Source organism: Empidonax traillii, unplaced genomic scaffold (assembly GCF_003031625.1).
Source record: "Empidonax traillii isolate 1590-97213 ecotype Southwest subspecies unplaced genomic scaffold, ASM303162v1 scaffold869:size279042, whole genome shotgun sequence".
Lineage (NCBI taxonomy): Eukaryota > Metazoa > Chordata > Aves > Passeriformes > Tyrannidae > Empidonax > Empidonax traillii.
This window is the reverse complement of record NW_020956062.1, coordinates 76493-102273: the sequence shown is the minus strand read 5'-3', so window position 1 is coordinate 102273 and position 25781 is coordinate 76493. Positions and strand designations below refer to the sequence as shown.

General features: G+C 49.8%; 1 protein-coding gene across 7 annotated transcripts in view; it reads left to right on the top strand.

Moving 5' to 3' along the window:
• Positions 1-25781, top strand: part of EHMT1 (euchromatic histone lysine methyltransferase 1) — a 122068-nt gene that overhangs the window by 26803 nt on the left and 69484 nt on the right. Inside the window, exon 1 of one of the 7 annotated variants that reach the window (XM_027902395.1) lies at positions 13565-13663. The exons of 2 other annotated variants lie outside the window; for them this stretch is intronic. In XM_027902395.1, coding sequence (XP_027758196.1) covers positions 13658-13663 — 6 coding nt within the window. In that variant the 5' untranslated portion in view covers positions 13565-13657. Of the gene's footprint in view, positions 1-13564; positions 13664-14467; positions 14555-19672; positions 19799-23365; positions 23564-25645; positions 25669-25781 lie in introns of those variants that run through there. 4 more of the 7 variants (XM_027902398.1, XM_027902391.1, XM_027902396.1 and 1 more) reach the window with 4 other exon arrangements.

The following is a 25781-nucleotide window of genomic DNA, read 5'->3' as shown; positions in this document are numbered from 1 at the left end:
CTCGTGCCAAGAAGTTCTCCCAGACGGAGAACACCCGTGTGGCCAACTCCTGTCTGTCGAAAGCTGCTGCTGATTTCAGTATTTTAGGCTCAGTCTCTTAACTCACAGATGGAGCTGCACTCCCAGCTAGCACACACCCATACAGTTCATTGAAGGAGGTGAAAATGCTCTCATTTGCAGCAGTTCTGGCCCTGCTCCCTTGGCAGCTCCAGCTCCGTGTGCACCATGTGGGGAGCCGAGCCCAAATTCCTCAGTCACGCACTCCTGCTGCAAAATAGCTCTCTGCTCTCTGTCCTGGCTGCCAGGAGGGCTTTTGAAAAGGCAAAGGTTGTGAAATCGTGGCAGAGAAAATCAGAGGCCAGAGCTGGGCAAGAGGAGGAGCTGCCCCTTCCTGCGGCACAGCCAGGACTGGAAAAATGGGCGACCGTGGCTTTACAAGGCACCTTCCCCATGCTCCAGGCATTCCATGTGCCAGGCAGTGTGACCTGTAGGCCTCTCCCAGATGACAGGAGTTGTGTTTGCTGCTGCTCTTGGCTCTGTGCAGCAGGAGCTGGGGTTGGTACCTGGAGGCTGGTGCTGCTCCCGTGAGACAACACGGCTTTTGACAATTTACAACTTTTTTCTGGTCACCACCACCGTGCTGATTATCTTGTGCTTTTGTCTTCTGTCTCCCCTGAGGGAGTTTTTGCCCTTCCTGGATCTCATCCTGATCCCTGCTTGGGAAAACAAATCCCAGACTGCTGCTGGAACCAGTTGTTTGATGGGCTGGATCATCTGTGGCTGTGCAGGGAGGGAAGGAACAGCAGAGAATTAAATGTTTAAATGTTCTGCTTTGGATAAGGGCACCCAGCCTTCCTTTGTCTGTGTCCCCTGTCCAGCTGAAGGAAGGGAAGTTTATTGTGTTTGGCTGTTGTGGAGCACTAGCCCAGGGCAGTGGTGGAGTCCCCATCCCTGGAAATGCTCAAAAAACATGTGGATGTGACACTTGACGATGTGATTTGATGGTGAACATGGTGGTGGTTGGACTCGATGATCTCAGAGGTCTCTTCCAAGCTTAATGATTCCATGATTTTCTCTTGGTCCTGTGGTCAGGAGTGATTATTGCAGGGCACCACCAGCCCTCCCTTCCTCTCCCCTCCCGGCACGGCGGGTTGGATGTTGCACACGCGCAGGAGGTGGGTTCAAGGGGCTGGTAGATCTCCCTCAGCAATGAGGAGCCTGTAAATGAATGTTCAGCACTGGCAGGATCACTGTGTGTTCTGGTCTTTCATCCTCTGGAGCTCATAGAAAAATCCCCGACTGGTTGGGGTTGGAAGGGACCTTAAAGCTCATCCAGTCCCACCCCGTGCCATGGGCAGGGACACCTTCCACCAGCCCAGGTTGCTCCAAGCCCCATCCAACCTGGCCTTGGACACTTCCACAGATGGGGCAGCCACAGCTTCTCTGGGCAACCTGTGCCAGGGCCTGCCCACCCTCACAGGGAAGGATTTCTTCCCAATATCCATCTAACCCTGCCCTCTGGCAGTGGGAAGCCCCTCCATGTCCTGTCACTCCCTGCTCTTGCACAGATGCTGAGAAGGAGGTGCTGGGAGGTCCTCTGCTTGTGCAGCTCCTCCTGGTGAGCGGCTCCCTCAGGAAACCCCCTCACAGTCCTGCCTTTTGGTGGGAACTCCTTTTTTCCACTGCCCATGGAGTGACTGGTTCTCCTGTTGGGCACCTTCGCTGGTGCCCTGGGGTGGGAGCAAAAGGCATCTTGAGGTGGTGGTGAACCTCAGGTGGAAGAGGAGTTCACAACACCTGGTCCAGAAAGCTGCTTCTGTGTAAAAAAAACCACCACTTTTTCCTCCGAGTTTGGTCAGATCAACACTATTGTTTGCTCTGGGTGTTGTGTTGTGCCCGCTCCGTGGTTGTGGTTTCCTTTATCCTCCTGCACCTGGAATGTCACAGCTCTCAGCACACGTGGTAAATAGAAAATCTGAGCCATCTGTGAGCTCTGGGACTGGGGGTGGGGAGGGAGGGGAGGAGCTGCTTCCAAAGATCTGGTTGAAAATCAAACTGCTGGATTTTGAGTGGCAGTTTGGTTGTAGCTGCTTGTCTCTGTTTGCCTTTCCTCGGGAGTTGGAAACCCACACGGGGCCTGGATGGTGCAGTAGTAGATGGACCTGTAAATTTGTGATGTTTGTTATTGATTCTTTGTCTGGAGAACTGGAATAATATATATATATTTTATGTATTTATTTATGCAAGTGTGTGTGTTTATATATCTTATACATCAAATTGACTGAACAATCTTTCCTCTTACCAAGTCACTGCTGCATTTTGAAGCAGGTGGAAGAGTTGCCATGGCTGCAAACGATGGTTATTGGGCCTTTTTGAAGTTTCCAGGGCCCAAATAAAAAGAAAATATGATTTAGATTTGGGGGCACACCACCAAACCCCTCCCCTCAAAACCGAACAAATCTTTATCACATTTCCAATCTTCCATCCACACCCCCCCTCCCAGTTCCAAATGTGCTTTTAAAAGAGTTGCAAATGCTTGTTGGCATAGAAACTGCAGGATGGGAGTGAAGCATGCAAATGTAAAAGGAGCCATTCTGCTGAGCAACATGGCCCGAGCCTCTGCAAAGCTGACTGAAATCTTTCACTGAGGCAAAGAAAACTGTCCAGATGTTGCTTGAATTATAATGGCACCAAATATTTCATTTTTTTTTTTCCCCTCCAATTTGCACATCAATCCAAAGAGGCTGGAAATGCAGGGAATGCAGCTCCGTTACCAGCGAGCTTTCTTTTCTTATGAAAGAATTCCTCGTCCAAAAATATTGCTAAAATGTGTTTGGCTCCGAGCTGTGCCAATTCCTCATTAAAACATGTGGATATTTCTGTGGTTTAATCTGTTAGAAATGCAGTCAGGATCCAGTTATGTTAAATTAAGCAACAATATTGGCCTGGATGTTGCTTGAAATATTAAATGTGGCAGTCGGAACACCAAGCGAAGTGTTTGCACATTTTAATTGCTCCACGAGCAGTTTTGAAATATTTTATTCCAAGGGATGATCAAGAGTGCTGAAAAAACTGTCCCTGCATCTCCTTGATGTGCCTCCTTCCCCATGCCAGGTGCAGCATCCCTGGGATGGGATGGAGGGTGCTGCTCCCTCTGAGCAGTTTTCATTCATGGATAAACCAGTGGAGGCCTCCAAAATCCCTGCTTGGAATCTAAAAAAACCAGCATGGCCAGAGGGGTGTCTCACACCAGGATTGCCTCAGAGAGGTTCTTCCTGCTGATGCTTGGGATTTCCTAAGGATTTCCTGGGGCAAAACACCTCTGAGCTTCCCCAAAACACCTCTGAGCTTCCCCAAAACGCCTCTGAGCTTCCCCAAAACGCCTCTGAGCTTCCCCAAAACACCTCTGAGCTTCCCAGGCTCGGCATCTCCTGGGTTGTCTCCTGGTTGGTTTCTCCCTGTGCTGGTGGCTGTGGTGGGAGGGATCCCTTCCCAGCAGGTAAGGCCATGGATTGCATTCCCTCTTTGGCTAGCTGGGTATTTATTAATTATTTTATTTTTTCCTCAAGTTGTTCATTGATCAAAGCAGATCCTCCTCTTTCTGCTTTAATGCAGCCATTCCAAGGAAGGGGTTCGCTGTTGGGAATGTTGGAGCCATGGAGCTCTGCTTATGCCTTGGGACCACCTCCACGATACACAGGATGTAGAAATTATCCCTGTGGGCAGATTTCTGATGGGATTGGCTTGAAATCTGGACACATCACAAAGACACTTCTATGGTGGTGCTTTGTTCGCTGTTTAAGGTTAAAAATGAGGGGATATGAGCAGGTTTTCTGAAGTCTTTGGTTTTGGGGGCTCTTTGAATTGTGTGGCAGCTTGTGTTGTATCAAAACATGCCCAGAGCAGGGTGGTTTTGGCAGTACCTGTGTGTGACTCTACAGCATTCACACCTCTTTGTTGTCAGACATCAAAAGGGCAGGGTAGAAGCTCAAAATTCAACCAAGTTTGACTTTTCCTTTTCTCTTTTCCTATTTAGCATGAAGTGCATGCTTTTCGGTGGGAGAGCTTTGCAGCTTAAAAAAAAAAACATAAAAAACCAGAAAACCAAGCCAAACCCTGAAGCTTTAGTGCAATTTTCTTTATTATTTTAATTTAAAGAATAACTCTTATGATGAGAAATGGGGACTGTTGGTGATTCACGATGGAAGAAAGCAAGTGGAAGCAGAAGGCACAGGGGAATGGAGGTCATTGCTGAAAATATCTGCTGCAAAACCAAGGGCATGGGGAGGGAAGGCGAAAGTCCAGAGTTGGAAGGGGAAATCTGGTGAGGAGGGAGCTGGGGGGGCTCAGCCTGGAGAAAAGGAGGCTCAGGGGGGACCTTCTGGCTCTGCAACTCCCTGACAGGAGGGGGGAGCTGGGATGGGTCAGGCTCTGCTTCCAGGGAACAGGGACAGGAGGAGAGGGAACGGCCTCAAACTGAGCCAGGGGAGGGTCAGGTTGGGCATCAGGAAGAATTTCTTCATGGAAAAGGTTGTCCAGCCCTGGCACAGCTGCCCAGGGCACTGGTGGAATCCCCATCCCTGGAGGGATTTAAGAGATGTGTGGATGTGGCACTTGGGGACGTTGGTCAGTCGTGGCCGTGGGGGGAATGGTTGGACTTGATGGTGTTACAGGGCTTCTCCAAATGATTCCATGATCTTTGGGAGCTTTGGTTAAGCAGTAAAGCTGGTCTTTATAAAGGGGGCTGGGGTGTGTGAGGGGAAGCTTCAAGTGCCACCACCTGCTCCACCTGCCAATTTTATTCTTATTATTTACTGCAAAGGGATGTTTCGCTTTGGTTTTGGGTTGGGTTCACGTTTATGCTGCACTAATACTTGTTTAGCAGTTCACCCTACACATGGGATAAGGGCAGCTGTGTAAAACCTGAATTTGCTGACAAGATCTGATATGCATTTAACAGATAACTAATAACTTAATCACTTAATAATTTAATTAGTTAGGTAGGACAAGGTAGGCCAGGCTTGTAGGAAAATCTCAAGTCAGTTCAGCCTCACTACTGCCTGTACCTCGAGGTGAGCAGCACCAGGGTCTTTGTTTTTAAACCTGCCCCAAGAGGGGAGTATGAAAGGACTAGAGAGCAAGAAGTGGGATGGAGAGAATAAATTAGAAAGAGAGGCAAAAGAAAATACAGGGATTAAAAACATGGGAAGAGAGTTTGAAACACAAGAGGAAAAATGACCTAGATGATGAAGCTTTGAAAGGTGAGGAACTGGGCACCTGTGCATATGAGCAACTGCAAACAGGAAAGGCTGATCCCCAAAAAATTTCCAGGGAGGCACTTGGATATGTAGGCAGGAAAGTGGGAAACGGGAAGATGGCAAAGGGGTTGGGAGGCAAGTGCTGGTGGTGTCTGCAGCAGCTGGAGAAGATCTGCTTTAATTGTCTTTTATTCCAGTGACTAAAAGGTGATACAAAAAAAAGTCTCCTGAGCCCTGAATCTGGAAGGGGTGATGAGTGGGAAGGACTGACCCTTCCATTCTCCATGGGGAACATCTCAGATGGCCTGTGGTTGTGATGGGGAGGGCAGTGCCCTACCAGGCTGAGAAACCTGATTTTGAAGGTCTCCACAAATCTTGTGGGTGGTTGAAGGGACAGGAAATGGAGCAGGACTGTACCTGGCTAATGGAAGAACAAACCACCTCAGCTGGTGTTGTCTTATGGTTGTGTCACTGCTCTGCACTGTCCCCAGTGCCCAAAGAGCTGTGCTTGAATCAGCTCTCCCAGCACTGCAGCCCAGTGAAGGCAAAACAAAGCCTATTTTGACCTCTATAGCTGATTTAAGTTAATTTGTCCTGTGTATCCTCACTGGCAAATCAAGGCAATATAATTGTAGCCTTCATGTAACCTGTCTTCTGGTCTGAGCACACACATGGCTTCTGCAGTGAAGGCAGAACCCCCACTTGGTTCTCAATCAGCTGGTGAGAAAGAAATCAGTTGTGCTCTGATAGACCTGGTGTCCCTCACAGACACCAGGGCAGGGCCGAGGGACCTGAGCTCGGTGGAGTTGGGTTCTCACTGGGCAGTTTGGCTTTCACCTCCATGAAATCCATGAGGAGATCTTGGGTGAGTTTTGGGATGAGATACAGGCTGAGCTGACCTTGATTCTGTGAGGAGCTTGTTGAAATGCAGCTGTGCAGATCAGCACAGCTGGATCCATTGGGAAGCAGCTCTTTAAAAGAAAATGATGGCAGCAAACTCCCTTCTCCCCAGGCAGGCTGGCTGAAGGTGAAGCCAGCTGCAGGTGTTACAGGGGTGACATGAGGGATAAAGAACCTTGTTAAAATAAATGGATAAGAATCCCTGGAATTGCTGGACGTGGTTACTTTATGTCCACTTCGCTGTCCTTCCTCCATCACTCAGATCTGAGCAGAAGGTCCCAGTCAGGACCCAGCAGAGTTAGTCCTGCTCTATAAGCCCCTCAGGCTGGCATTTATCGAGGCTGGTGTGTACAAACTGCACCATTGCAGGAGGATTAGTGTGTACTTGTGGGTTTTTTTGCTTGTGCCTTGCAAAGGGGATGCAGCCTTGTCTTGGGTTTTTATGGTTTAAAGGCAAACTTTGATTTATGACATCCATTCAATCCCCTTGGGAAAGGGGTGTGCTTAGATTACAATGGGATATTCAGGGCTTTACAGGACCTTCTGCTGTGCTTTTCTCAGTAGGGAGAGGAGGAAGAGCATTGGCTGCAGTTTGGAGTGACAGACACTTAGGGTTGCTTTAGAGCTGATCCTTAATTCTGCTCCTTCTGAAAAGGACTCAGGGAAACAAAAATGTTGGTGCATGTGGTATATCCCAGCATATTGACCTGTAAATAAATATCCACCCTTGCAGGTTTTCACACCATGTCAGGAAAGGCGAATATCACAAATACCACAGTGCTGGTGGAAGTTCCTGAGGGATTTTCCCTTAATAATGTCATTATCATGGTCTGAGTGGGGCTTTCCCTCTCCCTTTCCTAAAGGAGGGGGAAAAGCCATGGAGCAATTCTCCTGCTAGGATGGGAATATTGTCTAAGCTCAAGGCTTAGAGGCACTTGTGTTTCTCTCAGGTGTCTGCTGATACCCTACACCTGCTCAGGGAAGGAGAAGACAGGACAACTCTCCCAAGGCTGGCTGGGAAGGTCCCTCTCTTGCAGCCTCAGGACCTTGCTTGGGGTCTGTCCCCTTTTGTGGCAGAAGAATGGGGCAAGAGGCATATCCAGGGAGAAGATTCCAAGGGATTTGGGTTCCTCTCTGGGTTTTTGCTTTGAAGCAGTGTATCACTCAGCCTGAAGGGCATGTTGTTTTTAAACAGTGTTTTGGGGAGAGGCTGTTCTGGAGGGTGCTCAGGACCCAGCCCTGTCCATACCTGTGGCTCCAGGGCCTCTCCCAGAGCTGCATCCCCCACACTGTGTGAGAGCTGAACGTGCTGAGGAGGCAGTGCAAGAGCTGATGAAAGGGCTGAGTGATGTTTGCCAGGTGCTGCAGCAGCTCTGGGCTCCGCTCAGCCATCTGGGGAGGGATCAGCCCTCCTGAGCAGCGCGAGGAACATGCTGCGGTGACGCTCTGCAGCACCTTCCCTCCCCTGGCAGGGCCTGTCTCTGCTTCCTCAGCTGCTGCCTGGCAGGGAATCCTGGAAATCTTTTTTGGAGGGCCATGTTCTGCCCCTCTGGCTGTTTTTTCTTGGCTTGTGCCTGAAGACAGTGCTGCAGTTCTGTTCCCCAAGTGCAGCAGGAGTCATTAATCAGAGCTCAGTGCGCTGCTCTGGGTCTGGGTTTGGGTTTGAGGACAGTGCCAGGGATGATCCAGCTGCTCATAAACTTCATGTGAAACTCCAGATCTTTCAGCTACCAAGCAAATGTCTTACAAAACTCAGCTTTGCTTCCTCCAGCAGGCCTTGAGTTCGTTTCATTGAAGCTCCAGAGTGATCAAGGCTGGCATTTGGCTTCCTGTTGCAGAAGAAAAATACTCAGGATTTATTTTTTTTCCCCCTATTGCCTATCTATTTTTATTTTATTTTATTTTTGGTATTGGGTGTTATCACTGAACCAGAACCAGCCACTTCTGCTTGTTTTTTTCTCTGGGTTGGGGCTGCATGAGAGTGGAGGAGAAGGGCTCCTTAGTGATTCCAAAGGTCCATGATGGTTTTGATGTGCACATTTGGGTTCAGGAGATCAGCACGGGGAGGGAGAGTCTGTGCTCTGTACAGAGCACTGGGAGGGTGAAGCCCTTTCCTGTTCCTTGCATAATAAAAGTAGTGAAAATGGTCTTTTTCTCAGTGTACAGAACTTCTCCCTGGGACAATCCTGGAGAAACCTTTGCTTTGCTTCCCAAACAGGTTTTAGTTGCTGTGGCCAAGAGTGGGCAGAGGGAGAGAGGGGCTGCTGGGCAGACGTTCTGCAAGGTTTATCTCTCCCCATTCTCTGGCTCATGGCTCTGAGAGCTGGTGGTTATTGCAGCATCTTGTGGTTTGTTTGGTTTTCTTCTTCCCAGTGTTTCACTGTGAGCCTTTCAGTTTAAATGTTGACAAAATGAAGCTCTGTGCCTCCTTTGAGGCAAGTGAGTGGGTATTATCCAGAGGGGTGGGAAAGAGGGAGGGAGAATTGGAGGGAAGTTATTTTTGAGATAGTGATTTGATTTTTATGTGAAACTGGTGATTATTGTCAAGTGCACTGACCATTTGCATCTGTACATCTGTTCTTCCCCCTGAAAAATGGCATGAAGCCACGTCAGGGGAGGTTTAGACTGGATACTGGGAAAAGGACCAGAGGGTGGTTGGCACTGAACAGGCTCCCCAGGGCAGTGGGCACAGCCCCAAGGCTGCCAGAGCTCCAGGAGGGTTTGGACAACGCTCTGAGGGACAGGGTGGGATTGTTGGGGTGTCTGTGCAGGGCCAGGAGTTGGACTGGATGGTCCTTGTGGGTCCCTTCCAGCTCAGAGTGCTCTAAAAATAGGTTTGAGAAACTCTGTCTGAATTGGCTGCCCAAAATCACTGTGTGACTCTGGGTTTAAAATTTATTTTTTGGTTCTACGGAGCTTTCACGGGAGAAGGTATCACAGTGAGCTTGTCAGCCTTGAGCTCACCTCAGTCCTCTGGAACACAGCAAGGTTTTGGTATTGTAGTTCTGGGAACCCAAGCAAATGGGATGGTTTGGTGATTTGAGCATTACAGTAAATCCCATGCCTGCCATCCCAGGTGTGACCCCGTGTTCAGAAGTCTTTGGACATACATGGGGCTCACAGCATCTATTAGCTCACTGTTCCTCCCACACCTGCAGTAGTTAAATTTGTTGGGAAGTGGTGTCATCTCCATTGCCACATTTCCTTGTGTTTGATCCAGTCTTTTCACCCAAGCCCTTGCCGGGTGTTTAATGCATCTGGACTAAACCCCCCTAACTCGTGCCCTCGCCCCAGGGGCTTTGACTTGCAGCCCAGTTATCTGACAAAACATTTCTAAGTAACTTATCTGAATTCTTTGCTCCTGTTGGTTGATTCCAACATGTTTGACTCCCTTTTTCGAGTCTGGCTTGTGTCCTGGTGTCACAGATTCACCCACATGGCTTCTCTTTTGAACTTGGCAAGGGGCATGAAGGGCTCTTTAGTGATTGCAGGCTCACTGTTCTGGATAAATACCTCCAAAAACATATTTGTTACAGGGTATATTAGAGGGAGAACATACTGATGTGTTTGTTATGTACATTGAGGGGTTTTGGAGTTATCTGGTTGTTTTTAAATAATAGAGGATGGGATATTTTTCAAGGGAACTTGAAGTGCTCGAACTTCACTGGAATTCAAATTCAACTCATCCCAGACGGGCTGTCCCAAGACATTCCTTGCTGGCCTGAGGTGACTCAGTAAATCAGCAGCAAAGCATGGCTTCACATCCATGTTTCCTGTATCGTGATGCTCTACATTTGTCAAGGAACACTCCAGAAATTTTTGGCAGTTAATTGTCCAAGCCTTGATTTTCCCAGAAGTGAATACATTAATATTTCCCGCTATTCCCACCTCTTATTACAAATTGCTTTGTAAGTCCTAATGATTGTTGCAATACCTTTAAGCAAATCTCCATGTTTATCCACCTGGTTCTTTTTTACCTGGTGATCTTTAGATGCTCTTTTTTCAGTGTATGCTCTGCTTTTGATCAGGAAGAATTAGACGATTTCCCTTGGTCTTCCCACAGAATTGGTTCAGCAGCCTCCCAAAACTCCTTAACACTGTGCCACTGGTTAGAATAAAATTAGGTGATCACAGTACCTGGTAAAGGGTGCCCAATGTTGGTAGCCTGGGGGATTTGCCTCCAGGATCCCTTAAGAGCAGCAGGAATGGAACTCTGAGCCAGAGGTGTTGAGTGCTCTTCAGCCACGTTGGAAAAGCCAATGTGCTGAAAAGAGATGAATTTTTCAAGCTCAGAGGCGAGACCCCGTGGCAGTTCTGCTGGACTTTTGAAGGGTTTGGGGCTCAGAATCCCTTTGGAATATCTGAGGTGTTGGAGCCCAAGGCCTGACTTTGAGGTGTGAGGCATCCAGGGTTCAGTGTTGGACACTGGCTCCAGCAATGGCTCTGGGATTCTCCAGGGGCAGGGAATCGTGAGGCTTTGTCCTTCATGTGCAGGGAGGAGGTTTTTCTTGTTCCTGTTGCCTTCTGTTTGTGCAGCTCCCTTGGGTTTTTCTCGTCCAGTGATCCAAACAGGAACAGGTCCCCCTTGGAGACCCTTCTCAGGTGGGGATTGTAACCTGGCCTCATCCTGGGAACGACCTCTGTGCTGAGTCAGCCCTGGGGAGGGAATGTTTGAGGAGCCATAATTCTATTTGCTGCTCTCCTGTGTGTCCATTTTATGCCCTATCTGATGGATTTGTGAGAAGTGCTGAGCTCTCGTAATTCCTGACGGAGGCTCCGGAGGGTGGAGGCACCTGATTCCCTGTGCAAATGAGCCTGGGGATAACTCAGCTCTGCCACTGTTGCCCTCCCTCCCCTTTCTTGCCCACACAGAGAGGTCGTGTGTCATTACCACGGGATTTACTGCCTTCAGAGGGAGGATGTGATGGGAGCAGGTCTGGGCGAAGAGTTATGGCAGCACAGAAAGGCTGCCTTCCCACCTCCCTGCTGCGTGCCTCGGTGGTAAAGAGCTGGGCTTAAAACTGGCAAAGCAGACCTACAAGAGGTTATCACTTTCTGTTTTATTGGGCTTGTGTTGATTCTTCAGCCTGTGTTGGAAGCAGGTGTGTTTGAGCTGTGCTGGTGTGTCCTTTGCAGGGATGTGGTGGGAGCAGGACAGGATTTCCCTCTTGGGCTGCTCCTCCACTGGAACCACTGTTGTGTAGCCCAGGGTAAGCAAATCACTCTGGCTTTGCTGGTTGGTTTTTTTTTTCCTACCTGTCCCCAAGGAAACAATATAAATGCCATGCCTCGAGTGTGTATCCACTGAGGGCAAACAGGATCTTTAAACAGTGATGAACTGTGGTTTTCCCTCAGTGCAGCAAACCAATGGTTCATTAGTGAAATATATTAATAATCCTCCTGTGAACCCTGTTGGTAAGTGAATCTGCTTTAATTCCTTTGTATCAGCAAGGGCTGCAGGTATGGATGTCTTCCTTACATAAAATAAAGAAAAGGAAGAAAGCAATGCTTGCAAATTGGTCTTTGTTTCCAAGGAAACAAATTTGACATGCTCGAGCTGTGCGAGATGCAAACACCGCTCGACTCAGCAGACATGCCTCGGGATTTTATGGTCTGGATATTATTTTTAAACTACCTCCAATTTAGAGGCGAGGGAGAGGATGGGAATAGAAAATTGTTGGCGGGGTTTATCAATCTGTGCTTAATGAAAGCACCGGGCGGCGTCTGGGATTGCCCAGTGTGGCGTGGAGGGAATGGCTCCTGATGAAGGTCCCCGGGAAGGGGCAGCCTGGGGCCAAACAGCCCCTCCAGTGACATCCTTCAGCAGCAAGAGAGGTCTGAGGGGAGCCCTGTGCTGAATTAATATGGTTTATCCTGGGTCACTTTACCAAATGTTTCGTGCTCTAAAAATATTTGAGCAAAACGTGGCTCGCCAGCGCTTGGCTGCCGGGCTGCCTGGAGCTCCGGAGGCAGCTGCGAACACGCTCCCAAATAATTTGCTAAAAAGCTGTGGCTCGGTGTTGAGGGCTGGGCTGGATTCATCAGGGAAGGGATGAGAGAACAACGTCATGAGTTGTTTGCGTGGTGCATCTGGCACAGATGTGCTGGGGCCTGAGGAAAATCTTGACTTTGACTTGGCTCGTGGCGCCGCACAGAAAGGCTCGTCGCGTTGTTGTGACTCCCTCGGGAGTTCGGGTCAGGAAAGAAGCTGGGTTGGGGTTCATCTGCCACCCTGATTTTTCTTTTTTTTTTTTTCTTTTCCAAGCTGCTGTGTTGATAAAGGAACTTGGTTTATTTTTTTAGTTATGTTTCAAACTCCAGCGCTGGGGCAGACACTGCACGTGCGTGGCAGAGGGGGGCATGGGAAGGGAACATCGCTCGGCAGAGCACACACAAGTCATGGATTTCAACATCCAGAGCTGCTTTTGGCCTGGGCCCAGCATGAGGAACAGGAGAAATACTATACACCTTCCAACGTTGTTGGGATTGAATAACCAATTTTTGCCCTGGCAAAGCTGAACCTCTGCACCAACTATCTTTGTTTTCTGGAGCAGTTCAGAGAGCTGGGAGGGATCTGTAGGGAACATGCAAAGGATATTTTGGGGAAATACAAGTTTTTAAGTCAAGCTCCATGTGCAGATCACTCACAGTGGACAGGGATGTTGTGTGTATTTGCATCTTTTGTTTGGAAAACTGGAAAGGATTTAAAAAAAACCCAAACCCTCCCTTAACTCTTCCGTGAAACAGTTCTACTGCCTTGAGGAGAGAAGGTAATGATGGAGGAGTTTCACAGGTGACAAGTGGAAAACAAAGCTCTCTTAAAATTCAGGTCCTTGGGAAAACATAGCATGAAGTGTGTTGCACTGCAGTCTCTCCCCCTCTTTCATCCTGCTGTTTAACTTTCTTGCAAATGGAGTTAAAATAACCTTCAAGGAGATCAGGGTAGACTGGGGTAGGTTTAGCTTTAAGATGGCTGGGAAGCACTATTTGCACTGCCAGCTGAAAGCCTGACTTGAAGCCTGTTGGAGGGGAAAAAAAATAATATTAATGGCATTTTATGAAAATATTGTAATTTGTGGAAGGCCCAGAGTGCCAGATCGCCCGGTTTGGGTGTCACTGGGAAATGCTCCTTTTGCACAAGGCTTGCCTGAGACAGGATTTTCCTTGCTTTTGTTCTAAAACGAGATGCCTGCAGCCTAAAATCGCCTGCGATCCCCGCAGCGAGAGCTTCACCTCCTTGACAGAGGATGGGAAGAGGAAGGTTGGCTGGATTGGGATGAATCCTGCACCATTTCTTCTTTTTTTTTTTTTTTTTTTTTTGCTAATGACACTTCCTTATGCTTACATTTCATTAAAGCTCTGAAATGGCTGAAGATCAGCCCGCACTGAGCATGCTCCGGGGTGGAGGCTGCACCCATGGAGTGAGATGGATTTGTGGCTGGAGCAGGGATAGGCCTGGAGTCAGGACCTGGAGGGACCCGCAGCTCCCCGCAGCCAGGATGGAGGTAGGGCAAATCCAGTCGCTTCCTCGCCGTGCCCCCAGGCTGGGGGAGCGAGGAGAGACCGGATGGAGCAAGAGCTGTTGGAATGGATTCAAAAGCAGCGCAGTTAAACCACTGACACGAGATGGCTTCAAACGCTTCCTGCGGATCCGCGGGGAGGGGTTTGGAACACTGACCTTTGCTGGCTGGCAGGAGAAGGGACCTGTGCAATGTCAGGGTGGTGACATGAGGTGACAGCAGGCAGGGGCTGTGCCTTCATGGTGGAGGCCATGTGATCCCGTCTCGGGCGCTAATTGTTATTGATGGGGAGCCTTGCAGGGCTCAGACCTGCCCCGCGGTTCAAAACCAGGATCCGTCCGGGATGGTGGGAGGGTGGAAGAATGTCAAACTCAAACTCCCTTTCCCAGCCTTATTTTTGCATTCCAGTGGTGGCAAACAAACCTTTGCCACATCAGGTCCTCCAGACTGGCAAGGGAGAGGAGGGAATGTGTTTGTTTATTCCTTTGGCTGCGAGGTTGCCTGTGCTTCTTTCAGGGGGTTTAATGTGCTGGCGAGTGGGTTTTGGGGGCAGGCAGGGCACTCTGTGAGCTGTGCTCGGTTGGGCTCTTGGATTTCATCTGTAGTTGCCAGGTTTTTACAAGGAATGTGTGAGCACCAGCAGGTATGTGCTGCATGAGCCGATTGACTCCAGTTGTTGTACAAGCTCGCTGCGTGGGGAAGTGCCAATAAAACATTTACATTGGCTCTGGGTGTTTGTGTTAGCGAGGTGTAGGGAAGCTCTGGCTTGGTGTGGAGCAGGGGGGACGTCGGCCACGAGCCTCAGACCCGTCTCCTCACACGTGGGAGGTGTCTGATGGGGGGCCCACCTGTGTTTCGGCCTGGCTGGAGGTGAAGGTAAGGCGAGGGGTTTGCTCTGCTCAGGGCATTGGGAATACTTGGGTGTTACAGCGTTGTAGTGCTTGACTTACTGAACAGAAATCTCTGTGATCGTGGTCTGCCTTTGAAGGTAGATCAGCTCTTCCTTCAGGGCAACTCTGGCCACGTTTCACAGTGTAATTCAGGGGAAAGCTGGCAAAGGTTTGATTTTGTTGCTGTGTCCCAGGTGATGGTCATTCTGCATGAAGAGTCACTTCATTACCTACAGTAACTTGCCTATTTATTGCCTGGTCCCATCTTCCTTGTGCACCCAACGGTTCCTTGGTGCTTTCTGAGCCTGACTGCTACATCAGCCCTGTGCTGAACTGGTGACCAGTTTGCTTACTGGGCTTGCTTTTATGGTGCCTGCATAAAGTCCTGCTGGCGCCAGACAGAACTCCTACTCTTTAGTGGTCCCTGTGTTGTTTATGGCTGGATGAAGGCACAAAGGAAAGCATTTATGCAAAACAAACAGCATTGTGACTGTACACCGAGAGGGGAAAGGGTTGGATTTTCTTTGGCTGAGGTGGGGGCTGTGTTTATGGCTTTTCAGAGTTTGTCTCGGTGGCTTTTTCTCCTGGTGTGACTCTGGCGGTTGAGGTGATCTCAGCCCCAAGTTTTCAAGTATGGTCTGGCTCCCTTGATGAGGAAATTGGACTTAAACAGTTTCAGATGCTGGAAACCCACTGGTGTGCTAATTTCCTATTGTGCTGTGTGAAGGTGTAAGGGAGCCTTAAAGACCCACTGCCACCTTATGGCAGTTGCTGAGAAGCAGCTTCTGTGGAGCCAATTCGGTACACACATCATGCTCCATTTCCCCGCTCCTCCTAACCATGATACTTGCATGGAGGCAGGAGCTTTGTTTTTAAAGAGTTCACCAGCTCCTTCTGTTCCTTGCAGCGATTTGATAAAGTCAGCAGGATTTCTTGTGGAGCCCTCAACGGCGATATTCCACAGGAGCTCCTGATCCGGGCAGAGATACAAAGGCATCGGGAGCCACCGATTGCTGTGAAGAAAACTCGCTTATTTTCACGTCAGTGCCCTAATCCTTAAAAAAAAAAAAAAAAAAAAAAAAAAAATAGGTGTGAGGTCAAAGAACAGGGACAGGTTGAGCACGTGAGGCTCCTTGGCAGGCTCCACACTCGCGCTCCAGCTCCTGTTGCAGCAGGAGGGAGCTGGAATGCGCGCAGCCATTTTCCCAGCCGGCGCTGCTGGCAGGGCACCGAGCGGGGTGGCTCTGCACTGACACGGGGCTGAGCCCCCAAATTAAACAAAAAACCATCTGTCCGGGGAGCAGTGAGCGTGGTGGGAGGGATAATCCCACCTGGGATGCTGGATTTAGGAGCCTTCTCCAGCGAGGCTTTGTTTGTACAGTAGGAGCTCTTGATATGCGATAGCTGAATGGAGGGGAGAAATGGTGGTTTTAGGTTTCCAAAACTGAAGGAGCTGTGGTTACTATAAGTTAAAGCTGAAGGAATTTATAATTGGGAACTGTTAGGAATACAGTATGTTCTAAATTACAGCTGTCTGGCCAATATGCTGCTAAATAAAGTTCTAGGATTGCCTTGTAAATGAAATACTCGATGCATATTCTTATCAAAACATAGCAACATCTCCCAGAGAGCTTCATTCTCCATTGCTGTCCAATAGGATAATTTTTTCTTTTCGTTTTCTTTTTTCCCTTTTTTTTTCTTTTTTTTTTTTTTTTTTTTTTTTTTTTTTTTTTTTTTTTTTTTTTTTTTTTTTTTTTTTTTTTTTTTTCCTTCTTGGTGTGTGTGATGTGCTCAATGCAGCATCCCAGGGAACATTTCACATTTCCTATTAAGTAAAAACGGTTTTCGACTGTGCCAGGGAAAAGGGGAGAGAAAAAGCTTGACAACTTTGAGGGGGAAAAAACAGGTTTTGAAAGGTAGGGGAGGCTGTGATTCTAGAGTTGTGCATTAATGACTGCCTGCTCTTTCAAGGCTGTTACCTGAGCCTGGAGGTGGGCACTGGGGCTCTCTTGGAGGATGCTGAAGACACTCAGTGTGTCCTGGGACATTCTGCTTAAGAAATTCACATAATGGCTGAGGAGGGAAGGGAGCATTTGAACAGCTTGTAGTGGAGCAGGGAAGTGGTTTATAACAGTACAGAAACAATTCAAGATACCAACAGAGATGCTCATCTTATATCCAGAGTCCCTTCAGCTTGTTGTGCTTTTGGGATCACTTCCAAAGAGTTTCGAAGGGGAGTATCAGTCTTGATCAACCACAGGGTCTGGAAGAAGAAGACCCTGATGGAAATAAGGAAAACTCCTATATTTTGCAGAACTAAACATTGCTCTTCCTATAGAAACAAGAATCTTCCTCTTGCCTCCCACTTGTGCTTCCCCTGCAAGGGAGCTGTGAAAATGCTGGATGTAATGGTGTCATTAAGCAAAAGCCCTGAGAAACCTGGTGTCCTTTGTGAAGGGAGGTTGTTGTGCTGCTGCTTTCCTCCTGAAAATGTGGGATTTCTGAAAGGGATGTTTGAGCCTCCAATCAGAGCATGGAGGCCTGAGAGCCACGGAGTGAAAATACCTTGTAATCTCTGGTCCCTGGTAGGAATGCTTGGAAAGGGGGGGTCGGGCTGGCTCCTGCCAGTGTGGTGGGAAAACTGCTGGAGGGCACTTGGGTTAAATAAAGGGCACAGCTTCCTGGGGCATGGGCTTGTTCTCATCCTAAATCATTAGCAAAACCAGTCTGGAGATGGGTCTGTGACCACTCAGCCCCTGCAAAGGAGGGTGGATGGGGGCCCTGGGGCAAGAGGCACTGCTTTGACAGCTCAGCCACAGGAGTGGCTGTGCTCTGGAAGCTTCTTGCTCCTTTGGGATGACCTAAGTTTAAGGTCTTACTGATCAACACCCAGCCATCCCCCACAGCTGGGCACTGAGCAGAGCTGCTGCTACGCCTCCGTTCGATCTCCTTGCTCCAGTTGGTCGTTGAAGCATCTGCAATACCCAGCTTTGCCTTTTACTTTTTGTTCCTAAACAGTGTTCAGTGCTTTCAAGGATAGCCATGAGATGTGAAAAGCGTCCTTTGTAACATCTGCCCTCGGTGTGTCTTTAACCTCAGCAGTGAAAACGTGTGGTATGGAGATGCAGTGGGGACTGTCACCCCTCTGCCTGCGTGGCCCTTCTCCTTCGTTATTTTATCTCTGGAAGGGAATGTTGACTGTGGTGGATCATTGACACTGCCTTTGTTAATATCTTTGTTTCTATTTCTGGGCTTTTAATGAAAGCTTGGTAATTTCGTGCTGCAAGGAAGGGCAGCACGTCGACTGTTTTAAAGCCATCTTTGGTTTGAACTCCAGTAATCTTTTGATGAGGTGGATAATACAACTCCTGTCTGCGTACTCGGGGGGTTGTTGCTTTTGTTTGGGGATTTTTGAATTTGTCTTAAATGAGTTACCTCTCCACCTCTCAGCGACTGAGAGGAAGGCCAGGAAAATCTCATTTTGTGTATATTAAAACTTAAGATTCAGATCAAACAAAAACCCAGTGGGTGAAAGAGCAATCCCTGCTTTATACTGTCACCTCAGATATTCCTTCCCTGTGAAACTCAGTCATCTCCATTTAGCCTTGTGTGTTTTAACTGTTTAGCAGTGAAACTTCTCCAGAGCTTGGAGAGAAAAACAACGTCCTTGTAGCTGAGGCAGATCCGTAGCGGCTCTTTGCTGCCTTAATTATTGCAGCTTTGCAAATGTGCCCGGCCAGGGTGGTGAAATAGCTGCTTGGGCTGGAGAAAACCTGGCTTGTGGATGTTTCCAGCCTGGCAGGACTCGGTACTCTGTGCTCTGCAGGGAGGAGGGGATGGCAGAGCAGGCCATGGCTGAGGGCCTGGACTCGCCTGCCTGCGTTGGGTGCTGGGGCAGGGCAAACATCCTCCTTGGGCTCCTCAAAACCTCCCTGTGGATTTGGGTGGCCTTTTCCCCGTCTGCAGGGCAGGCTGTTCCCTGCCCTCCCCAGCTCACAGTAACACGTTACGCTCTGCCCCTCTTCCTTTTGAATTCTACTCTTACAGAGAGCTCTGGCTCTTAAAGAGGACGATCCTCTGTGCTCCTCTCTTGGGGAAAGCTGCTTTCCCTTTGGCCAAGAGCACACGGGTGGTGCCACAGGCCATTTCTGAGTTTCCTCTTCCTCCTGGCCTCTTCTCCGGGGTTGTGGCCGCCCTCCCCCTGCTCGGGGGGGAGGTTCTCCAGCTCCAGCAGCCTCCTGCTCCTGCCTCCGATAAATGCCAGCCTTGCTTGAATCCCTTCCAGCCGATCTCTGCTCGCAGATGTTCCTGTGAGCTCCTCTGGCAGTTTTGCTGGGAGCTCGAGCAGATATGAAGATTGCCAAGAGTTTATGCTTAATTGTTAAGTGGAACAGAGACAAACTACTTTTATTTTGAAGCTAAAATTTCTTCTTTTATCTTGCTGGCTGGGCCAGTTGTGTCGTAGGGTTTGACATGGGCTGAGCTCAGAGCTCCTGCACCTCATAGTGCACTATCCCTTCTTTAGGGTGAGGGTGAGGATGGATCCATGAGGATGTCCTGTCCCCTTGTTCCCCCCCAGCCATTTTCAACACCTGTGTTTATGATACCCCTTTCAGTCATACCAGGTCAGGTTGTTTCATTAATCCCCAAAGTGAAAATTAGCTCCCTTTTGGCTCAGCAGTTCTGATCTTGAATGCACTTGCAGTTGGACACTGCTCACTGCATCAGTTTAACCCATGTGCCTTCACCTCAGTGCTCTGAGGTCGAGGCCTTTGTCAAGCACAACAAAATCAGCACGGGAGCATCCCCAAGCCACGGGGAATCCCTCTCCAACCCTCCTGGCCTCTCCTTTCCCCACAGGGAAGTGCTACTCTTGAAGGCCACGAGACAGGCACACCTCGCCCTATGGTTTAAAGAGCTTTCTCTTTTTTTCAGGCAAGTGATCAGTTTTGAGGCCTGGCGCCCTGTCAGAAAGTTGACAGATGATCTGCATTACCGGTGCGTCCCCGGGATGCCCGGGATAATCGCGCTCCAGTGGACGCCCCGGAGCCGGCAGGTTCTGTGTGAAATGGCTGCAGCTTGGAGGGAGCAGTGAAATGGGCTCTTCTGGGCATGCTCACTCTGTAGAGGGAGCTTTATCACATGAGCAGAAACTGAATCACTGCTCATGAGGATCTGGAATATGCAACTCTTGGAGTCTTCACCAGAAGAAGACAACAGCTGCCCGCAGGTACCGCGGGGTCCCGCCGGCCCTGGCAGGCAGGCTTGTGTCCTGCTGGGGAAGGAGAGGCCTTGGAGAGGAGGAGCAGAGTTTGGGGGATCATGGCTGGGCTCGGTTATTTGTTTGTTTGTTTCAATGCTCCTCTCTTGCGCTGCCCCGCGCGCAGCAGGGCAGGCGGGCGCGCGGGGGGACCGGCCGGGCTCCTTCCCGCTGGGATGGCCATTCCAGGTGCTGTGCCATGGGCTCCTGGGTCCTTCGGCATCCGACACCGCTCCGGGAATCCTCGGGCTTTGTTTCCTCGCGTCCGGGGATGCTCTTTTGATTTGTGTTCTAGGGTGGGGAGGCTTGTTTGGGGTTGGGGGATTTTTTTTGGTGTATTTTTAGGGTTGGTTTGTGCTTTTAGAAGTTTTTTTTTAAGCGTGAAGTTTCTGGAAAATTCTCCCAGGAGCCCTCCCTGCTCTTGTAGCTCTTGTAAGCAAAAGGAACAAAGCCTGGGGTGCCCGAGCTGGTTGAAGACTGAACTTCCAGAGGGAAGGAAAGGGCCTGTGGCCACATGGCACCTCCTCACTAGGTCTGCTTTGACAGCTTCTGCTTATGGCTCATTTTCTCAGCTGGAGGCAAGAGGCAATAATATTCCACGAGGAAGAAACAAGCCTTTTTATTTTGGGGTGACTTCCTCCCCTCTTTCTCTTTCTTTTTTTTTTTTTTTTTTTTTTTTTTTTTTTTTTTTTTTTTTCATTGTAGCAATCCAAGGGAACAGCTGGTTAAAATGAAACATCCATGGTTGATTTCATGGCAGGAGGCCTAAGTCTGCAACATATTTTAAAAGTTGCCTAAAATTCAGGGCCCTGGCCCTGCCATGGGATTTTATTTTATTTTAAATTTTTTTTTTCTTTTTTTTTGGATGTGGCTTGTGTTATGTGGAGGCAGCTCAGTTGCCACAGACTTCGGTGGGATTTGGGATGGACACCTAAGGTCCCAGAGCTGGGGGGAGTCTGGGCACCCCTACAAAACACTATCCTGAGCTTGCTGTGCTGAAGCTGCCCTGCAGACACAATATTGAATTTTCAATCAAGGAGCAAGATGTGAAGATGGCATTTAAAAGATTAGGGAGCTTACAGGACAATCTGCGACACCTCATCTAAATATCTGTCGTGTCTCCACTGGACTATAAATGCACTCATTGTTCATCATCTAGAAGATGTGAGCGAAAGGAAAGGGCCTCAGAAGCCATGAGGAGAGAAATGAGATTTTTTTTTAACAGTGAAGAGCAGAGCCCTTGATCTGCTGCCTGAGAGAAGAAATGGGCTTTGGGCTCGATGAAGGCTGAGGAGACAACCAAAAATGCGCTGAGGTGTGCAAGGTGTGCTCCTGTGGGATGGTGACACTGCTGTGGCAGCGGCTGAAAGCGCCCAACGCTCCATCCCTGCCAGCTGGGGCCCTTTGAAAGCGTCTGCAGAGCCGCAGAAAAAAGCCTGACCTACTTTGGAGGGAGGAGAGCAGCCGAGGTCTGGGCCTGGCGCTGCTTCTCAGCAAGGGTTAAGAGCCCGAAGTGGGGCCTTCAGGTGTTGGGTTTGATCTGTTTCACGTGTTTAACGCACCTTTCAGTGTTTTCCATGAGCTCTTCCCCTCGTCCAAGAGTGTGTTTGGGCAGAGCTGGGCTCTGTGGCTCACATGGGGCATATTCCTGCTGCTCAGCCCCTGTGAAACCAGCCCTGGGCAGGGGAGCAGGGGCAGCTCCATGACCTGGGGGCTTGGGTGGCAGTGGTGATCCCAAGGCTCCTTTTGCCAGGCTCCCTGACCTCTCCCATGCGCTGCCATCTCCTAAGGAAAGAGCGTTCACCTCCTGCGCTGTCAGGGAGTTGCTTTAGTCAGGTAAACAAGGAGTTTTTAAGGAGCTTCTCTGTCCTGGCCAGCTGGTCTGGGGGAGGGCTGGCTTTGATTCCTGCTGCTCCTCTTTGTTGTCCTTTTTTGCTGCTTTTCCCTGGAGTTTTTCCTTCTCACCTTCCCGCTCCTGGGGCCGGGAGCGGTCGAGGAATGGCCGCAGCGGGAGAGTGACCGTGTGTTTGGGTCACTGGGAAGGCTCGGGGCACGGATGGCGTGTGCTCCCTGCTTGGGAGCCTTGGAGGACCATATGTTCCTGCAGTGACATGGAATGTCAGAGACTTGGAAATGAATCCTGAATTTATAATCCTCAACCAGCGTTTTCAGCCGGTTATTTTTAGCCCCCTCTGAATTTAGGGTTTTGACACCAACTTCTCCTTGCGGACCCTCACGTTGCCCGTTGTGTCTGGAGGGATCTGTCCCTCCCTGTGCCTGTGGGAGCTCCTTGGTCTCTTTTTTATTAGGGGATACCTGTCTGGCTGTGCTGTAGGGTGATCTTGGTGCTAGAGGGGGGCAGAGGAGGAGGATGGGCAGTGGGCAGCACATCCTGCCAGGATTTACAGTAGTCAGGAAAGCAGCAGGAGCGAAGCTCTCAAACTGTACAAGCTAATATCCTGAAAAAAAAAAAAAAAAGAAAAATAGAGGGGAAAAAAATGTAGAGCAAGCTTTTTGAAAATATTCTGGACTCCAGCTCAACAGCTTGCTTCCCCTCAACCAGGTAATTTATTTTTCCTTTTCCTTCAGTCCCCATCAGGAGGGGGAAGGACATGGAGGAGGGTCGAGGCAGTGGGGGTTAAGAAGATCTGACGTGCAAGTGTCCTCCCTGCAACGCTGTCATACTGTGCTGGAGCAGCACAGTGCCTCTTGCAAAGGAAGCTTTTCACAACTTGTCCTTGTTCCAAGGATGAGGAAACCTCCAGCTCTTCTGGCATTTTCTCTCTGTCATAAGTCAGAGCTGCTTTCACCTGTAAAGTATGATCAACACAGACGGGGAGAGGGCTGGAACAGAGCGGGGCTCTGAGCAACCTTGCAAGGCTTTTCATGGAGTTCTTGGTGTTAAATGAGGAGCATTTCCCCTCCTCCTCTCCTCATTTTCCTGTGTGCCTGCAAAAATACTCTGGTTTGCATTTAAAGGAGAAAACTGTATGTGCTGGGACGAGGCCAACTTGTTTATTTAAGGGAAATACCATATTTCCAACCCTTTTTCTCACAGAGGAAGGCTCGGCAGAGGATGGCAGACTGGGCTGGGTATTATATTTTTAGGTGACATCGAAGCACAGTTGTGATTCGAAGAAGCTGAAAATCATGGCTGGCTTTTTTGCATCGAGCCCTGCGAGGCCTCTCCTCCCCACAGCCCCCCAGCCCCCACAGGGAGCTTCAAAAGCAGGTGGATTTTGACCTAAATCAAGGGGGGAAAAGCTAAAAAAGAAACAAAAACCAACCAGAAAGCAACAAAACCACCAGCACAACCCCTCCAGGCTGCTGGTTTCCATGCTTCTGCAGCGTGCCTTCCTCCCAAGGGGGTGTTTGTGGCGGGGGCTGGGGGCAGTGGGGAGGGACAGGGGCCCTGTGTCCCTGTCAAAAGATGGCAGGTCCGTGTGTCCGTAAACAATGCGGTTATGAAATGGCAGCGCGGCCGCGCTGAGCATGCTCGGGAGCTGCCTGTAGGGGGAGGCGAGCCAGAAAGATGATCTAATTCCGTGCAATTCTTGGGATTGAAGGAAAAGACCAGGCTCCACTCTTAATGACAGAGCAGAAAAACCAGGCCCCACGCCGGGGACGAAGCCCGTAGGCCATGGAGGAGAGGGTGTGAGGATCTCCCACCTCCAGGACTTCGGGTGCTGGGCAGCGCTGTGTCGCTTTCTCGCCCTCCAGGAGAGTAAGGCCTTGGTGAGGTTTTGCTGTAGTTATTAGAGGGACAGGCCCGAGGGTGCAAGTTTTATGATGATGATTATTTTTATTATTATTTTGTCTCTTTTTTTTCTCCCCCCTCCCTTTTCCCTGCCCGCTCTCCTGGCTCGCAGGCGCCGGGGCCTCTCCATGGCCAGAGGTGACCCAGGTGGAGGTGGTGTGGGCAGCCGAGCCAGGTCCTCGTGATCCCATGGGAAGCCCATGGGGGGCTTTCCCTCCTCTGCTGCCCCATGTGCCCTCCCTTGGGGAGCCATCGGGATGGGCAGGGGGAGCAGGAGCTGCGCCGCTCGCTGTGGTGGTTTGGGGGTGGGAGGAAGAGGAGTGTGGAGGCTGAAGAGGTATCTGAGCCCTGTCCATGGGGGTGAGCTGCCTTCCAGCTCCCCATCCCTGGAATCTGCTGGAATCTGCTTGCTCCAGGCTCCACTTGGTGCTATGGTTTTGTCCTGGCTCAGCCTTCCTGGGGACTGGGTGTTTCTGAAGTGGCTGGTTTGCTTTTGCTGGAGATGGTGATGAGTCTTGGTCTCCATTTTAGGGTTTTCTACCCTCCCCTCCCAGGTGCCAGGAGAAGGCAGGAGCAGCTGGACTCCTTGCTCCCCTCAGCCTGTGGAAGGAGTGGATGCCTTTGTCTGCTCTGGATTTACACTTGCCTGCACATACAGGTTGCACTGGCTTAAACTCTACTGGGATGCAGCTGGATGGGAACGGCGCTTCCCGGCCTGGAAGCAGTGAGGAAGTGTAAATTGATCTCCCCTTTCCAGGAGGGCACGGGCTCTGCAGACCCCCCTTGCCTGAAGCCTGCACGCCCTCATGGAATGCCTTGTCTTAGGAGAAATCACTTTAAGTCCTGTTGTGTTTCATGCACGTGTCTCCGTGTTCCCAGCTGTTGCATGCAGGGACTTGCGCCTCTTTCTTCGTGTCCCCCCTTTTTTCAGGAGTTGATGTGTGCGTGTGTGTGGCTGGAATAGGAGAGAGGACATGGGGGTTGAGAAGGAATTGGTTTTTTTCTATGGGAAAGAGTCCGGGTGAAAGGAATTCAGGAGACAAAAGAGCTGCAAAGAATTTGATTTGGGGACAAACTTCAGGCTGAGGGCAGTGCTTGTTGTGAGCTGCAGATAAAATTCCATGTTCACATGATTGCATGAGGCTTATGAGGAAGTGTGGCCTTAACCTGGGGAAAAAAAAAAAAAAGAGCTTTGAGACTGGTGACTGCTTTGTAGGCCAGGTATGCTGGTGGTTGTGCTTCCTTCCTTCTGCAGATCAAATGCTGCTGTTGGTTCTAATGACAGGCCCGTGGTCAGCGTCCCCACGAGCCCTGATCCCAGGCCTTGCCCATGCACAGCAGGACCTGAGCAGTGCCCAGACCTGAAATGAGCAGCCTTCCAGTGCCTACAAAGAAACACTCGCTTTCTACAAGCCTTCTCTTCATCGTTATTTCCTGTATAATTAACTACAAAATGTTTGTCTTCTCTTTAAGGCAAAGGTTATTGTGAGCGGGCTGGTTCGGGCTGTGTTATTTTTATTTTTTTGTTTTCCAGGAGAAGGAGGGAAAAAATGAGTGAATAAGAATCTGCTGCTGGGGTTGCATCATTTGTTGAGAGCTTTGCTTCTGCTGTGCTGCAGTCTGGGCTGGTGGGAGCGTTCCCTGGGGCCGTGTCCTGACTGTGCATGGGGAGCAGGGCCCGCTGGTGGCACCTGGGAGGGGTTGGTGTCACCTCCCTGCTGGAGGCTTCCAGGCAGGATCAGTCCTGTCCATCCCACCAGGTCTGGGGGCCGAGGTGTTGGTGCACCCACTGCCCTGGGTGGGAAGGGGGCAGTTTGAGGGGGTCTCCTGCTCCCAGCCCTCTTCCAGCTCGACCTGCTTTAGTTGCTCAGCTCCGCTCACAGCAAGGCTGCTGCGAAGCCTCGGGTTCCCAGACCGTTGACTTTTAAGACATAAAAAAAAAAAAAAAAAAAAAAAAAGAAGGAAGAAAAAAAAAGACCCTGGTGAAGGTAGACATCTTGGCACCTCAGCCTGAGCTCCTGCCCGGGCTGCTGGGAGAGGACACAGCTCGGGCTCATGATGTAACTCTGGTCCCCTGGGCTGGGTAAGCTGCAATATGTTGGAGTTTTGCTGTGCATGTGTTGTCTTTGCCTATAAAGCCTGTTTGGACCTTTGTGAAGGGCACCCGGATGGCTGATGAAAATGCCAAGGAGGAGG